This window comes from Sinohyriopsis cumingii, chromosome 3 (assembly GCF_028554795.1).
Source record: "Sinohyriopsis cumingii isolate HCF-2022 chromosome 3, ASM2855479v2, whole genome shotgun sequence".
Lineage (NCBI taxonomy): Eukaryota > Metazoa > Mollusca > Bivalvia > Unionida > Unionidae > Sinohyriopsis > Sinohyriopsis cumingii.
In genome coordinates this window covers 38,542,525-38,561,176 of record NC_142963.1, presented here as the reverse complement: position 1 = coordinate 38,561,176, position 18,652 = coordinate 38,542,525, and the positions used below count along the sequence as shown (strand labels likewise).

General features: G+C 41.9%; 1 protein-coding gene across 1 annotated transcript in view; it reads right to left on the bottom strand.

The window, feature by feature from the left end:
- LOC149802720 (heparan-alpha-glucosaminide N-acetyltransferase-like) overlaps positions 1-18,652 on the bottom strand; it is a 68,904-nt gene that overhangs the window by 14,852 nt on the left and 35,400 nt on the right. The window contains exons 10-11 of the mRNA XM_089952132.1: positions 3,242-3,354; positions 1,233-1,351 (exon numbers count right to left, since the gene is read on the bottom strand). Coding sequence (XP_089808258.1) covers positions 1,233-1,351; positions 3,242-3,354 — 232 coding nt within the window. The remainder of the gene's footprint in view (positions 1-1,232; positions 1,352-3,241; positions 3,355-18,652) is intronic.

The window sequence follows — 18,652 nt, the reverse complement described above, 5'->3', positions numbered from 1 at the left end:
GTAGCAAACACTAAAACAAATAACGCATGAATATTTAGCATTGAAAGACCTTAAATCAGATACGATATACAGTTCAGATAGACTTGTCGTACGTGCTGCTAATCCGTAACGTAATCCCTTGATCAATTATGTCTAAACAGCAGTCAATGTCGGCACAATACGAATGCCAGTGATGAGTAACTTTTCACCATAAGCACGTGCCCGAGGTATTTATTGCTCCAGTTTTTGTGCATGTAAACCAAATTATTTTTTATATAGAGTTTATAGGGTTTTTCCACTGGATCACCAAAATAACATTTGTACTGATCCTACCTAAGTTTTGCTGACATTACTTAACTCAAACATAAGCCATTAGAGTTTCTAATTCAAGATTAATTATTTATTAACATGAACTTAATACAATATCAACTCTATTTCACGAAGACTCCTGAATAAATTACCCAGGACACATTCATATTTCTCAGATATTCAGTGCATAAAGTGCACAACCTCACAGCCTCACAACTTCACAGTCTCACAGCCTCACATCCTCTCCTGTGTCATAGTTTAACCATTTGTGTTCATTTTTATCAACTATTCTTGTGCTTTCTTCGTTTTTCATCCTCATCTATTAGCGATCATGCTCTCTCTTGTTATTATCCGATTTCTGTCGTTTCAGCGGCGGCTGTGTCATGCAAATGATTCCATATTTTAGAATTGTCAGCGTTCAATGTATTGAATGTTTATCAACAACGATGCAAACATATGAAAACATTGCATGAATCAGGATTATTTGATAAGTTTGGGAACGCGACCTTTTCCAACTGGTCAATACTAGCCTTATGGGAAATATACTTTTTTCTCATTTGTAATAAAATAAACGTTTTGCTGTGCACAAGGCTAGTTCTATATGAGCAAAGACTAATTTGAAAATAATAAGAGTACTTCAGTAGATAAAGTAGATGACTTATTTTACACCTGTCCATTTGCGCGGCAAGCATTTATTGTGCCTCACCAAATGCAGGCTATTAATAGTTACTGTGCTAACACAGTAAATAGATCAATTAACCATTAAAGTCATAACGACCCACGACCACCTTTTAACTGTTAAGACGGTGACCGGCGGTTATTTTCACTGTTGCAAAGGATTAGTAGTGGTTGAGTTTTAGTAATCCATCGGCAAAAGCACTAACCGCGGGATATCGAATTAGCATTAATTTCGAGCTCTTCTGTTTAGGTAGCTGAATACATACGTGCAGGCCGTGACATCCAGTTCAAAGGTGAGTAGTGTGTGAGTCACGATGAAGACGGACATTATGACCCATTCCGTCCAATAGTCCGTTAGATCCCTCACGGGGCTCCACCACTTGTACTGAAACATAAACCGTCTTATATTTTATAGATTACACTATCGTTACATTTTTCAGCTTTTATTCTTTCGTTAGATGTAAAATCCACATGACCTTCAATTTCAGCTGGTAGCCGCGGTAAAGAGATATGAATCGTGGAATGACAGTTTCTACCATATTACGATTTTCATCTTAAGATTGTATCTTCTAAATGATGCAAAAAATATGTGCATCTCCTTTCGTTTGAATTAGTCGGTTTACACTAAATGTTATTCCTTGAAATTGTAACTCGATAAATAACATCGATATCGTACTAATAAATTCTCTATGTAACAAACGCAGTGCAAAAGTATTTTCATTTGAATTATTCGTCTCTCTTCTATCTCTTTAAGTTTTAAAAACTGACTCAGAGAAATGAAATCATTCTGTTTTCAATGAAAACTCTAAGGACATAAAAATGGCCCAACACTTGTCAAATCAGTGAATCAAAAAGATAAAGTTAGAATGCAGCAACTGAAAGCATCAACAGTCAGCGGTTTTTATTACTATTATTATTCATGGAAAGTGACGTATTACCAGTATAAACAAGCAACCTTTTTTATTATTCATGGAAAGTGACGCATTACCAGTATAAACAAGCAACCTTTTTTATTATTCATGGAAAGTGACGCATTACCAGTATAAACAAGAAACCTTTTTTATTATTCATGGAAAGTGACGTATTACCAGTATAAACAAGAAACCTTTTTATTATTCATGGAAAGTGACGTATTACCAATATAAACAAACAAGCAACGTTTTTTATTGACTTTTTTGTTCATGGAAAGTTACGTATTACCAGTATAAACAAGCAACCTTTTTTATTATTCATGGAAAGTGATGCATTACCAGTATAAACAAGCAATACTTTTTATGATTCATGGACAGTGACGTATTACCAGCATAAACAAACAAGCAACGTTTTTTTATTGTTCATGGAAAGTGATGTATTACCAGTAAGTAAAGATTACAATTTAAAGCTCATCACAGTATGTTTAAAACAAACAACAGTTTACACAAAAGTTCGATTTATTCAATTGCGATAGCTTATTCTAACTTCTACAATTTTTGTTTATTTTAATTAAGTTCGTGCTAGATAACTATAGCCTTTATTGTTTAATTTGGTTCACTTCATTACCTATAATATTTTTTTACTTTGTATTTATAATTATTGACAAGAAAACCACTGGGTGACCATTGAAATGTCTGAGGGAAAATAATATTACAGTAAATTCTCAGTCGAATATATTTATAAGCCAGTTATTCTAATGTACCTTGTCAAATAGGCAAATTATTATATTCCTCCATCCTTGTTTATAGAAAACATTAATCGTGTTTCAAGGAATGACCCATAAAATAAGTAGGTTACAACAGCACAGGCAAAAATACCGAACAGTTACATTTAAAAAGATTTTTTTCTGAACAGTTCCATCTTTTCATTGTTTCGGAAGACTTTTTAATTGCAACCGAAATTATACCTTCTGGATACCTAAGAGGTCTGAAAATGGCTCTCCTAACTTTAATCCCTTACGGTCTTGAATCGACATTTGACTTGGAATTCATGACATTTCTGTAAGCAAAACACTCCATCTTAGATTCGGATTTAGGTGTTTAGCAATCATTCTTACATCCAGGCGCAGGCCTAAACTATTCGGATAAATATTATACCGGTAAAACTGCACACTTCATATAGTTATCTCAACTAGCAGTTGGGCTATTGACATCAATCGTTTCTAATTTTTTCCCATTTTTAGAACTGAAACTTGATGAGCAGAAGTCTTGATTTTGTACATGTAAGTTCACTTCACATAGATTTTTGTATATGTAAGTTCACTTCACATATATTTCAAAATCTTTTCACCTAGCAGACATACCTGATTTGAATCAATTGGTCTGGCGTAGAACATATGCATCGTGGCGACTACAAAGTAGGTCAGCGAAAACCTCTGCAGCACACCTGGGATGCGTATCGTGTTAAGATCCACACCTGTGATTGAACTATTTTTTAAATGACCAACAACTTCTTTGTTATTTATATCTGTTATAGAGTATTTGGTTATATGACACATCAATGGACACAATAACTCAATTAGAATTACAGAATAAGTTTCAAGATAATTTTGCTTGAGGTAGGTGAAAGTCTTAGATTTTCATCCACCACATCCTACCCACCCGTATTATACTAATAAAATGAAGCAGAGAGTAATGAAATTTTCATTAAGTGTTTCTTTTCGGTGTACAGATTATTTAATTGCCTTTCGTATATTGAAATTTGATCGTGTGGGGTTATTTTTACTCCACAAATAAGGACACTTGCTGTATCATATTGGAAGAGCTTAAGAAAACTTTGAAATTGTTGTTTTAGTTAAACATTTTCATTTCGTTAATTTATCCATTACATAGAATCAGTCATGGATATCTGAACAATCTATATCGAGTCCAGCGAATGTACATTGGAACGTTTGTGATCTAACTGCGTTGTATGATATTAATGTAACAGACTGAATTCTGCGAACTGCGTGGAGGAAACCAGTAGCTAATTCAACGGACAGGAAGGCGATTCTCAACAATGCTTTGTAGAGCTCATAGAATATGCAGAGGTACGTAGGAAGTCCATGGTCATCCGGTGATTATATGTCCAACCGTCTTGACCTTGTCTTGCCAAAAGCCGTCCTTTGCTAGCACTCTGGCAAACCGTCTTCAATCCATCGAGAACGTGGAGTCAGACTGTGCGACCCTTAGAGAACTGGTATAAAGCACCGCTACAGAGATCCTATGGCCCTCCACCATAAATAACAATGACTAGTTTGATGATAATTGCGACGACATCAAGCAGTTGCTGGCTGCAAAACATCGCCTCCACAAAGCGTACCTAAATGTTACAAAGTCCACCTCAAGCAAATATGCCTTCAATAAAATCTGAAGAACTGTTCAACAGAAACTCCGGCAAAAATGTAGGATTCTAGGCTGAGTAACAAAGCTGAATAGATCTAAAGCTACGCTGACAAGCATGATATGATGAAGTTTTATGACGTGCTGAAAGAAGTCTATGGCCCCTCATCATCAGGATCATCGCCTCTTCTCAGTGCTGATGGGAACATGCTGATCACCGACAAAGAGAAGATTTCGAAAGGTGAGATCGTCTGCCCTAAGTGAGAGCCAATGAATCACTGGATGACCCACCAACCCTGTTAGAGACCCAGAAAGCGATATGCCTGTTCTCTAGCGGCAAGACTATTGGTACAAAGTCAATCCAATCAGGGACATACGAGGAAGGCGGTGTAGCTCTGACTGAAAAGCTGCAACAGTTGTTTCAGCTCACGTGGCAGAAAGAGACGAATCAACAGGAATTCAAGGACGCTTCGATTATACACCCTTATAAGCGCAAAGGGAATCACCAGGCCTTTGACAACAACCGAGGTATATCTTTGCTCTGCATAGCAGGCAAGATACTCGCCAAGATTCTATTCAACCGTCTCACATTACACTTTGATCAAGGACTCCTACCAGGGAGCCAGTGTGGATTCCGGAAGGGGCGTGGAACCATCGGCATGGTGTTCAATGCTAGTCAGTTACAAGAGAAGTACAAGGAACAGAATGCTGACCTTTTTTCCACCTATGTCGACCTGATCAAGGCTTTTGACACTGTTAGTAGAGAGGCTTATGGAAGATCATGGCCAAGTCCGGATGTCCAAGGAAATTTATTACCATGGTGCATGAATGCCAAGACGGCATATAAGCTACAGTCCGGGACAATAGTTAGACGTCTGAGCCCATTTATATGTAATGGAGCAAACACTTCTCAGTCTCATGTTTTCCGCCATGTTCACTTATGCCTTCAGATATGGTGACATGGGAATCAGCATCAGATACTGAACTGATGGCAAACTGTTCAACCTCAGAAGGCTTCAAGCTTGCTGATGACAACACCCTCAACTCTGGTTCTGAAGCTGACATGTTCTCTGATGCTTGCACATATTTTGGCCTTACGATCAGCACAAAGAAAACAGACGTATTGTATCAGCCAACCACAAGGAAAACGTATGCTGTGTCAATCACCACACTCAATGGCCACGAACTGTGCGCAGTGAGTAAGTTCACCTATTTTGTCAGTACTCTTTCCAAGAACGTCATCATCGATGATGAAGTTAATGCCACGATTGCAAGGCCAGTGCAGCCTACTGCACGCCAGTATCTGGAACAGAAGAGGCAATGGTCTGCAGACAAAACTGAAGGTATACAGAACGACACTACACCCTATACTACTACACGCCTGCGAATCCTGAACATTGTACCAGCGCCATGCAAAGAAACGAACCACTTCCACACAACTTGCCTCAAAAGACTCTTCAACATCAAGTGGCAAGAAAGGATCCCGGATACTGAGGTTCTTACACAAGCAGCCCTGTCTTGCATATAACCATCCTGAAACAGCCACTTTTGCGATAGGCTGGCAATGTAGTCCGCATGCCAGATTATCGGCTTCCCAAAAGACTCCTTTATGGCGAGCTAGAACAAGAAATACGCTTCAAGGAAGGAAAGAGGAAACGCTACAAGGACATCTTGAAGAAGTCATTGAAGGATTATGGCATAAGCACTGGCACGTGGGAGCAGACTGTTCAGGATCTCCGCCATCGGAAAAGAAGCCGCGGCTTGCGAGGGCAACAGGACAACCGCAGCAGAACAACGGAGACAGGCCAGGAAAGCTCGAACCGATGACCCCACGATCTGCGCTGCTACCATCCCCTGTCCACGCTGCAACAGAGCATTAAGGGCGCACATTGGCCTATTCATCCCCCTACGCACCCACAGAACTATTGAGCCTCCTCAAATATTAAATGATTAAAGAGACCCTTGTCATCTTGACGGACGAACTCAATGAATTGTGTTTGTATGTGTGTATGCATGTATGTATGTATGTATGTATGTATGTATGTATGTATGTATGTATGTATGTAGTGTTTTACGGCAGTATAGCACAAAAGAGCCTTTATAGTGCAAAGAAAAGCTTAATTTCAAAAAACGTTAAAATGAATTGCACACGAATTTGAAATGTTAAATCCTTCAAAAGAAAGAACAATTAAGTACAAGATAAATAATAAAGGTAAAGATGTTAAATTCTGAAAAATATATGTAAAATAACAGGTAAGACTAATAAATATAAAATCCTTAAAACATCAGTAAACTTGTTTTACACAAACATCATTCCCTTAAAAGGTCCAATATTTCGGGGATGAGGGTGGGTACCTCCTCAGTTTCTTCAAGCAGTTTACACAGGGTGGAAATCGCCACACTCGACAAGAATATGCCCCACTGTCCGGTCATTCGTACAGGGATACGATGACCTTTCATGTGGTATGTATGATTTGGGTTTGTCCATTACTACATCGGGACAATACCACCTCATCTCCCTGATTTGTTTTATACGATGGATGCAAATCTCTAACAGCATGTTCGATGTCTTTACAGTTTTCGTGGTGTTTTCATTCACAAATGCTGGCAAGTATGACGAACATGTTCATTTATACTGTATTTGATGTCAGTATGTGCAGTCTTGCCTTCGGAAGGGGTGACTCCAAGGCATCTTTGGCTACTCTATCTGCCCTAACACAGGCTATTTTCCACATCCGAATGACTAAATGAACCTACTCCTGGTACTTTTGAGACCAGGCCTCACAATACTGTTCTTGTTGTTGTCGTTATTGTTGTTTTATTTAAGTTTTCCCATAGTGTCACACTAAATAATTTGTCACCCGTCTCAGAGCCCAACAAGGGGACAAATATTTAGACTCATTCATCGCGGTTCTCATGTCAGGGCTACACATAGAGATATAATCATGCGAAGAGGAAACTTGATTCAACTGACCCTTGCCACAGCCCTCAGAGGTTATGTCAGTAAAGTGGGTCACCCTAGGGCAATGGGACTTAGCATTAAAAAAAGCCCTGGGTCACTCTAGGGACAATGGAAATTTAACATGGAGAAAAATCGTGGGTCACTCTAGGGACAATGGGAATTTAACATAGAGTTTGGGTCTGTCTAGGGACAAGGGAAATTAACATGGGAATAGAGTTTGGGCTTGTCTAGGGACAAGGGGGAATTGAATATGGGATTATTTTTTTTTTAAATTTTTTTAAAAAAGGGGTAGGCAATTGAAAGGCTATCTCTTTTCGAGAAATATGGCTGGCCCTGAAAAGGGCCTTTTGTTTTTCTTCTGCTTCTAATTTCTTCTTTTCCTCCACCAACTTCTTATTTTCTCACCTACACTCTTTTTCTTCTTTTTTTTCTCCTCCTCTTCTTTCTTCTCTTCCTCCTCCTCTTCTTTCTTCCTCTTCTCATTTTCTTCTTCTTTTTCATTTTTCATTCCATGCTCTCATCCTTATCCTTTCCTCTTCATCCTCCTTCTCCTCCTTTATTTCTTTCAACAGATCACTGATGATTACCTTCATTTTTCGTAAATTGTTTATCTCCATCTTCACTCGATGGGGACTATAAGAGTAGTGATCCTCGTTTAGGTTAACCAACATTTGCTCAAACATTCCTAAATTGTCCAGGACGTTTTGCAATTTTTCCATTTTGTCAAGGTGGTTCGAAGCCATCTTCTTTTTTATTCTTTGCAGATTGGTTTGAACGACGAATACTGTGGGTTCTTATACGAAAAGCGCGGACGTGATGGAAAACATCCCCCTAAGACATAAAAATTGATCTTACCTAGATCATGACCTAACAACGCGCGGACGTGAAGGAAAACATCCCCCACTTTTCTCATTTCATATAATCAAGCCCAAACTATACTCTCCACATATGCTAAGAAACAATAAAGAAACCCATAATCTATTCACACAAACTTCCTTGAACATTTACAAACAAAAACACACAAACACATACACTCTCACTAATAATAATAAAGAGTTAGTGTTTATATTCACACTACTCTACCTACACACATTGGCAAATGGATAGTTATTTCTTTTCTAGAGTATTGGGTAGCCCTGAAAAGGGCTGTTTTTTGAACTCCAGATGCACCTATCTAATGGTTGCACCTTCCTGGCCTGGCCCCACACACGCATCTTCTTCCACAGTCTTCTTTCACCTTTCTTCTTGGGAGTGCAGAGGCAGGATATGTGGCTTCAGAATCCCAATTTTCGGTTTCTGGGATTCTGAAATTTCTTCTTCTTCTCTCCTTTTCCTCCTCCTCCTCTTCTTTGTTTCTTCTCTCCTCCTCTTCTTTTCTTCTTCTTTCCTCCTCCTCCTCTTTCATTCTTGCTTCTTCGACAATGGCCTCCGCGGCCAGTTCATTTAGTATGCGCCTGGCATATTCCAGGTGCATCTGGAGTTCTAACAGTTTCACTATTCTGGTGTTCATTCTTCTGGTGTTGATCAATCAACAAGGGTAGCTAGACTGCCGAGCGAGTTTCAATTTATACTGAAAGCGCGGACGTGATGGAAAACATCCCCCTAAAAACATAAAATTGATCTTACCTAGATCATGACCAAAAAAAACAACAACAACGCGCGGACCTAAAAGAAACACTCACTCACTTTTTTATGCTACCCATCACTATTTTAAAATTTTTTATAAATCACTTCAATAGACTATCCACATACGCAAAGCAATCCAATCTAACCCCAAATTTACACCTCAAACACCAAAAAAGACATCATTTTAATCTACTATCCATACCAACTTATTTAACCACTTACAAACACAAACACACAAACACATACCCTCACATTTTTTAAGAAAGAGTTAGTGTTTATATTCACACTACTCTACCTACACACATTGGCAAATGGATAGTTATTTCTTTTCTAGAATATTGGGTAGCCCTGAAAAGGGCTTTTTTTTTGTTTGCTATGGCAATCTTTTAGTTTCTAAGAATGCGATGTCCTCTGAGGATAGACTTTCTGGCGATAGGTCTGCTTCTTCGGAAAGAGAAGAAGAACTCTTTGGTGTCGATACGACAATCGACAAAGCCTCTGTCAGCTTCAGGTTGCTGCTGCTGCTGCTGCTGCTGTTGCTGCTGTTGCTGCTGTCTCTGAAGTCTGTACTTCTCTGTCCATTCTTCTTTTTCCCTGTTCATTTCTTCTCTGAAGAGTTCTTCTATCAGGTCTTCAGTGATTTTTAACATTCTCACATTCTCTATTTCTTCTGGCTTCGGTATCAGACTGTGTCTGACCCTACGCAAATTCACGTAGGCTTCGTTGAGCTTAGCTAGTTTGGAGCACATCTTCTTAGGAGGATGAGTCGACAATGGATGGTTAGACTGGAAACAACCTCCGGTTCTTAAAGTCAAAGCGCGGACGTGAAGGAAAACATCCCCCACACAGTTTTCGAGCCGCAACATTCAGTGAGTGTCATGAGAGGGATAGTAAGAAATGAAAGAGCATCAATCCAACATTCTTATAGCTAAACAAAAGACAAAGGCATTTTTTTTTCAAAACACATTTTTTATTCAAAAATCACTTAACACTAAACAACAACTCTAACATTTTTAACAATAATCCAACAATATAACATCAAACAATTTTTTCAAATCACAAACATTTTTTCTCAATTGACAATCTACTTTAAACGGGGCTGACAACGTTGTGAATGAAATTGTGATTTCCACTGTTGGAAATCATTAGGCCATTGATGGACACTACGTTTCCTAGCTTGAGACAAAAGATAAGCATAATGGTCACAAAACCATCGATCTACTTTCACATCGTTTCTAGCGGAAGAACGAGGATCAAAATGAGTCACTAAATGTTCTAAGGAATAGCCCAGGCTGCGATGATGCAGAAAATACACACAGTACTGTCCACACACCAAGGAATCTGTGCCTTGTAATTTCACGTTATTGAATCGGGTAGTCTGAGCATTTCTTCTCATAAAGTCAATGATATCGTCTTCCAAAGGGGGCAATCCGTACGAATCGAAATATTCCACACATCCTTCTTGAGGAAAGTAGACGGCTACCCAGTGGGTTCCTGGGAGATGACTGTCGTCAGTGTTGATTACGTAAGCTAGATGGTCTTTAGGTTTGCGATGAGGGAGTTCATCTTTAGCACAGACGACAGGATTCCAAGAAGCCGTATACGAACTGTGGTTCAAAAGGTAATAAAGTTCCCAGGTATCCATGTTTTTTTCTTCTTCACAGGTAATAATAAGTCGTCAATTCGATCCTGACTTTTTGCTTGAAAATGTCTGACGAATAAACGGTTATTCGTTCTGTTTCCTCACTCTGATTCAGGAGAGCTTCGATACGATGGATCTCTTGAGTGGTTAATGGTGGACAAGAATGTTCACGCAAGTCTTTATACCACTGGTGCAACACGTCTTTGTTCGAGATGAGACTCCAAGCTTCGTCCAGATACTCGTCCAATTTTTCTTCTTGACTCAACATTAGGCATTTATAGTGTTGAATTTGACTGGGATGATCGTTTTGATATCCATAACAATTTTTCTTGATTAATTCCGTCATTTTTTCCACCAAGTGTTTGGCAAAACAGGAGACTAAATGGGCTTCTTGTTCTGGCCATCTCGACTTCATCATGACAACTTCTTCGTCTTTGTCTTGGAATTCTCCTTCCACGGTCTCCTCACATTCCATGTCTAAAGCTTCTCCACTAGGTAAAGAGGGATAACAGTCTTCCATGGCTTCTAATAATCTAGAATGACTTCTCTCAAACTGTTGATTTCTATGGTATTATCAAATTCTGCATACAGGATGACGTTCACTGTGTTCTCTGGGGGTAGTGGACTCGCAAACTGAATTTCCACACGAATCTGGCCAGATTTTATAGGGTGGAAATGTCCCTCGTCGCTGCCTTGGTCTGGAGTGAAATCGAAAGCCCACAAAGCATAGCCTCCTGCATAATCGTCGTACGTAATGCCGTGACTGGTGTTGGTTCCTAACTGTCCGGTAGCTTCGTACAGGGACAAGTACGATCTCAAATAATTCTTCGCGGCACCAAAGTTAGGCTCGAAAGGTCGGGTACACAAGGTCTTGCCGTCGCGACTGACTTCGATTTTGGACACATTGTAATGATGAAAGTTGAAAGGATTTTCGTTGTAGGCTCCGTTGAAGGCTGAATTCTTGACGATACCAACAATCAAACGCTTGGGTAACTGTCCTTGGAACAGATGATCTTCGATCATGGATCGCTGTCCAGCAGGAATGGTAAAGGTTTTAACTTCCACTCGTCGTATCGGATACTTGGCGGTCGTTCTGCTCAACGTCTGACTGATGTCGTTACCTACTTTAGGCAACACTTCCACACGTCGCACGTAGAGTCTGGCATCTTCGATTTTGGTTTTGTAAGTGGCATCATTAGCAGCCATCAAAGGGAAAGCGGCACTGCTGCGATTGTCTCAGACGGATATCCACCCCGTTCAGCAAATACTGTTCTTGCAACCACATGTCTAGATGCATGCGATCCGTTAGTTCTAAAACACGACTTCTAGCAATTTTCGTTCGTCGTTCTACAAATCCCGATAAATTTTGAGCATCCCCAGCAATTGTAATGCTGTTGAACCTAGTCGCTTGGTCAGGTTTCCATACCACGCAAGCATCCAGGTGAGTGTTCTTGGCTTCTTTTCCGTACGTCAAGAGATTTTCCAGGTAGGCTCGATAAGGGTAAGTATCCATGCTGCTGCTGACCAGTTTGTTATTCAAGTATAAGTCCACTTCGCTAAACAAGGAATGCATGAAATTATTGACGGGAGCTACTACATCATCATCGGCTAGGTCAGCGTTGGGTGGTTCCATCACTTTCACTTTTAAGCATAGGTAACTGCTATTCAGATCGATGTAATCTTCGGGCTGTCCTTTGATTTCAAACTCGATGGGAGCGGAATCGGTTAATGAGGAGACCGGGTGAAATTCCACCCACTGGGATTCTTGCATGGTCATCATGGTGGGGGGCATGGCAAACATATCCAGTTCCGTCTTGGAACAAGCACATGACTCTCGGTGCATCATTTTTTTCTGTGTCTCAATAATCGAAAACGTCTAAGTCTCGAACGGTTTTTCTTTTCTTGGCCTTTCTAGCTTGAAGTCTGGTGAAAGGGTGTTTTCTTCGTCGTCTCTTTCTGCCTTGTCCTTGCTGAATGCCTGATTCGGTAGCGTGCTGGGCATTTATAGGTGTGTCTCGTCGGCCTAAAATGTCTTTACCCGTTTGCAGCAAGACATTTTTGCCAGCCCTCATGAAGGCTTCTTTAGCGTTTTGTTTGTCGATGATGACATTTTGGAGAAATTCTTTGCCTTGCGTCAGTGCCGCATCTTTCAAGGCGTGCAATCCGCGTGTCACCATCGGTTTCAACACCGGGGCCACCGAACGAAAGGCCGATTTTAACATGTCTCCTAAACCGTGTCCTCGCTGTCGAGCAACCCCTCGGTACACTGGATACATGACTTACTTACGAGTCGTGAGAGAACCGTTTTCGAAAATGGAGTTTCACCGTGACTTTTCCTTTGGTGAATGGAATATTTTGTCCCAAATCTCCTTTTACAGTAATGTTGACCGTGTCCAAATACGACTTGCTGACCGGCAAATAGTGAGGATGGACAAATTCGCGGTGGACGTGGTAAGTGTTTCCACCTTCCTCGTCAGCGTTCGCGGCAGAATCCACTTTGAAAGGAATGACACGCAGTAACGGCACGGAGGTGTGTCCCACTACGTTGTACTCTACCACATCGGAATACACGAACATCAAATTCAGTCCTTGGTTCAGTTCTACCGGGGTACGAAATAACTTGCTAAAAGACTCGTTGTCGTAAACGATGGGTAATTCGCTGTTGTTCATTATGGTCATTCTCATGTTCATGTCTCCGCCCAACATGTCAAACAATTCAGGACAAAATAAAATGGACATGATTTTACTCCGCTCAAATTTCATCGAGAAGCGACGAGCTACTTTGTGGTACTCCATGGTGACACTTTTGTTGACATGCTCCAAAGCTTTCCCAAACACGCCATTAAACCTGGCAGCTATGGTGTTGACCAAATGTTGACCACTAAAAGAATAGCCTGGGGGAATGAACAAGTGATAGGTGGTGGAATTTTGTGTACGAGTTTTATTGTCATAGTTGACTTTCTTATCCAACTCCTGTTGCAATTGCTCGTCATGAACTTCCACATGAAAAAAATTTTGATTGGGAAGGACATTGAGGACTTGGGTCGGGTGAATCATTTCTACTAAAGCCACTTCCCAATGGGCTTCGTGATCTAAGGAGATGGCCTGAGGTAATTTGGCCGTGTAAAAGCACAACGTGTTGTTGGGAAACACCTCCATGGAACTGTCACTGGGTAAGGTTAAGTAAAATTGGTTTTGGTGACTCATAATTCTAGAGTTCTGTGGCTTTCCGAGGGGTTACTGGACGTCAGAGGCGTGTCTCCGTCTAAAATGGGGTTCTGATTGTGGTTGGAGTGGTGACTGACACTGGCACTGGACACAAGATTCCAGTTCGAGGAGAATTTCAGGGAGGGATTGGGAAGTAGGTAACCGATGCAACTGCTCAATAAAATGGTCCACAATTGTTTGTCTCCTTGTTGCAAACTCAAATTGGCGATGGCTGCCCCGATGACACAATACACCACGAAGATTTGGCAGAAAAAGACGATTTGCTGTTTTAGGCACACGTTCTCCACACCACACCCACAAGGGTTGTTTTTGTAAATCTTGCACAGAAGAACTGGGTGAAGAAGGAGTGGTCGACGTAGCTGCGTCTGCTGTGTGAAAGGGCATGATGGTCACTTCTTTTTATAGTCGATGACTTGCGAAGCGTCGATCCAAGAATCGAAACTGGGTGGATATCCTTTCCAACGTACTTTGACTTCTTTGACACGTCGTTTGCCCACTTTACGGGTTCTGCGTTCGAGAATGCTTTCGATGTCGTACACGTCGTCTTCTTTTTTGGTGACACGTTGTAACTCGGGCAAATAAAACGTTCCTTTGAGTACTTCTCCGTTCATGTCTTCCAATTTATAGACGGCAGGATGACGGCCATGCACTCGTCCAGTGACGCGAAACAATTCGGTCGTCCAGTTAGGTAAGTAACCTTTGTCGAAAGTGCGTTTGGTTTTGCCAATGCGCACCCAATCTCCTACGGCCAACACTCCACTTTTCTTGGGGACAGCCCTCGTCGGGGACGTACCAAACAGACGCTCGAACACCAGCACTTCGTTCTCGGGAGTCACGTCTTGTGGGGCACGTCCGATGCTCCGATGGTAAGATTGGTTGTACGCTTGCACCAGGTGCGGTAAGATGTCGATGTACTTCAGAGTGTGGTGATGCGTAAAATATTTCCACATGCGTTCTTTCAAAGTGCGTTGAAAACGTTCCACGATGCTGGTTTTGGTTTCGGGATTCTCGGTGGTAAAAAAATGAATGTCACGTTTCTTTAATTCTTTTTGGAAAGCTTGGTTCAGAAATTCGGTGCCTTTGTCCGTTTGCCATCGAAGAGGGTGACGACCGCTTTGCTTCAACACCCGTTGCAGGGCTTGCACTAACTCGCTGCTCGATTTGGACGTCAAGGGCACGACCCAGGCAAATTTGGAAAAGACGTCGATGACACAAAACAAATATTTGTAGCCACGATTGTAGCTGGCCAAATAAGAGACATCGGCTAAATCGGCTTGCCATTGATGATCGATGCCTTCCACTCGGGTGCGACTTCTGGCAAACTTGCGTCGAATGGGTTTGTGTAAAGTGTAGGTAGCTTATTCTTGTAACCATCGTTGCACTTGAGGTAAACGGAGACTTTTCAGTCGCGTTTCGGCAGCACGATACAATTGTTGAACTCCTGCGTAACCTGCAGGATGCGAGGGATCGTAGTAAATGCTGGCTAAGACTTTTTCCATTTTTTTGTGTTGATTGGTGTCTTAATAAGGCACCCACTCTTGGAAGAGGCTACTCTTTTTCTCTTGGGGTATTTTCTTGGATTGCAAGGCTTTGCGTGTGCGACCGGCAATAGGTGTCGAAGAGGAGGAGGATGTCTGAGCAGGGGATATCGGTTCTTGTTTCACTTCTGTCTTCACTTTCTTTTTCTCTTGTGAGGAAGAAGGGGTGGCCATCATCTTTTTAATCCATCCAATTCTGGAGGTAGGTGGTGTTGTTAACTTGCGTACTTTTTCGGGTGGAGTTTGAAACCCTTCTTCTTCTTCTTTTTCTGTCTTGGTCACGGGTACTGGTGGTACTGGGACTGGTGATGGTGCTGGACTTTTCATCAAGCTCTTAAAATCTTTCAGAGTGGGTAGAGCTGTTTCGTCTAAAGCTTTCTGGTGAAAGAGTTGCAGTCGTTGCAAGAGTTGACCGTACTTTTGCGATTTTTCTGTTTCGGACAAATCTTGGCGATCCATCAAGGACTGCAATTCGTGTTGTAACTGGGACATCTGGCTCAAATTGGGATTGGGAGGTAAATGCGGGGTGCGTTGTTCTTGCCACCGATGGTATTCCATCCATCGTTTGTAAGGCACTAAAGCTAGTTTTCGTCCTTCCATGGGGTTGTCAGCGGTCGATTCTGAGATCTTGGGACTTCCGAAGGCCTTTTTATCTTGCTCCCACTAGTCCTCCCAACATGGTTCCCAAGACTCCTTTCAATATGGGGCCTAACAAGAGAGGCAAAATGCCTCCACGTTGGACCAACATCTTCTTTTTTTGACGAATGGGAATTTTCTTTCGAACCATTTGGCGAAGAACGTGACGATGTTTGCTTAAGCATTGTTTCTGGTGTTTGGACAAAGGGATCGTGCCTTTCAAAACGTTCAAACAACATTCGCACACGGTATCGATGACCTCTTTGGAGGCTGTTTGAATGAGTTTTTTTCGTAGGGGTGGAGAAGCTTTGGACAGGACAGATAACATGTCCCCATGTTTGGCTAAACGTGGTGGCAGTCCTTTCCTTTTCTTTCCTTGGGGTTTTCTGGAGGGTGACATCTTTGAGTCTTCAGGAGCACCAAAAAAACACTGATACCCTACTTGGTCACAGGCCTTTTTTATACTGGAACGCGTCGCCACTGATTGTCTTTACGTCGTATCAGTATGAGGACAGGCATGACACGTCGTGCAGGGGTACGTAACGGACTAAATCGAGCCAGTTCTTGCTTGGACAAATCCAGTAAACTTTGTAACATGCCCGATCTTTCATGGACTTTGATTTTGGGAGAAGGTACTTTGTGAGCAGCAGCCACTGCCGCTAAATTGTAGGGTCCTGCCACTGGGGAAGTTCTTTTTGGGGTCATCAACGGAGAAGTTCTTGGTGTGATCAACGTCTCCAAGTACTCTTCAGTTCTGGGTGTCATTAACGGAGAAGTGGATAAACGTGAGGCTGCCGGAGACGCAGTCACCGCTGTGGCAGGTCGTGGTTTGCGAGTGTAAGGTTGCGTCCTGGCCGAAGTGCCTCTCTTGCGACTAGTTTTCTTCTGTGGACTTTTCTTTTTCTGGGGACTTTTTTTCTGTTTCTTTTTCTGGGGGCTTCTTTTCTTTTTCCGGGATGGTGTCTGGTCAGAGGAGGGTCCTGCCACTGGAGAAGTTCTCCTTGGGGACCTGGTCTTTTTCTTTTTCTTCTTGGGGCTTCGTTGGACTTTTGTCTTGGGGATAACTTTGGGGGCATTAGGATCCCATCTTAAGAGAGAGCGAATGATGACCCCTCCTAGAGTACCGCTCCCTCCAGGTTTCAAAATGATTTGTTTTTTGGTTTGAGTGTCGATACGGGGATCGGCCAGTTGGACCAATGCGACTTTGTTTCGATCGAAAAAGCGTTTGGTTTGATGAGGAATCTGAATGATTCCTTGGAGTAATTGACGTGCCGTCACCGTGAACCATCGTAAGACTTCTTTGAGACTAGCTTCTAAGACACGAGCTCGTGTTTGTGGATTTTTTTCTCGACTGATGCCATACAAGGCACGAATCAATTTGACGGGAAGATGCGACTGAAGGGACGTCATGTTCACACTGTGTGAGACAGACGAAAAAGGGTCTGAGGTTTTTATAGATTTTTTGATGGGGAGTGAAATGAAGTCGAGGACGGAGACGTGTACAGGACAGGCCCTCCGTCTTGGCACCAGTGGTGAAACAAGTGAGTACGAAATCGCAAATCCTCGGGGGTCGTAGTTTTCAAATCGACGAGTAAATAGGCGTGTGGCGTTTGAGTGGCATCGTCGTACGCCTGAGTCAGCCAAGGCGTTCCTAACTGTTTGGCTAAGACTTGCACTTGCGATTTATCTCGAGGGCTTTTAAACAAGACCACGTAATGCGCATTGAGACTGATGGTGCGATGGGCTTTACTTTGTTGAAACAAATTTTGGGTGATGTAAACGACACTGGCATTACGGTGATGCCCTTTGCGCGTGAACCACAGTTTAATTTCTTCTTCGTCTTCTCCTAACATGTCGTCGAAAATGACCAAATGGGTTTGACGGGAGTCAGAGACGATGCCGTCGTCTTCTTTAGGAATGCCTTCCACAAACACGATGGAATCGCCTTGACTTTCTCGCAAGAGGCTGTACGCCGATTGCCACTCTTTGTAACACCACACGATCCGCTGAGGTGGTCGATCGATCAAATGATGTTTATGTTCGATCAAACGTTTGACGAATTCGGTTTTGCCTGAACCGCTAGGTCCAGCAATAAGCATGTTAAAGGGATGGCGAAGATACAAAGCCTCCCAACTGGCACGATCTAAGTGTTCGTCGATGACTTTGACAGTAAAGGAAGAGGGAGCAGAGACAGCAGAGGTAGCCATTGTGTGAGAAATGTCACTTGTGACACGAAAACAAACAAGACAAGAGTTTATATACTTTTTCAGAACACGTTTATTGAATGTTTTTTTCAAACATGAATACGAAAGACAAAAATACATAAAAGCCAAAGGCTTAAGTACAAGAATAAAAGGCACATGATAACCATGAACGTGGAATAAAAACAAGTGTCTGTACAACAAATTGTTTTGGGTAATGTTCTAACCAGTTCTATAGTAGGGGGTAAGGTCACACAAGTGTCCTCCCGAAAGGGTCTTTCAGGTCTGTCCACGACAGTCCCGTCCTGGGTGACGGGTTCTTCTGGCACCGTCACTAACACGGGTTGAAAAGTAACTTTTTTCCTTGAACAACTCTCGTGCATACTGGGCCACTTCTTGGGTCCAAGCCTCAAAACCCCATTCTTTCCAGGCACGGACATCTGTCCAATGGGGATGTAAGTCACAAGCTACACACACATCGTCATACACGTCTTGGGTAGCTAAAAGTTGACGAATCTTTTTTTCCTGTTGAGGTCGAGAAGTATCCAGATGAAAACGCA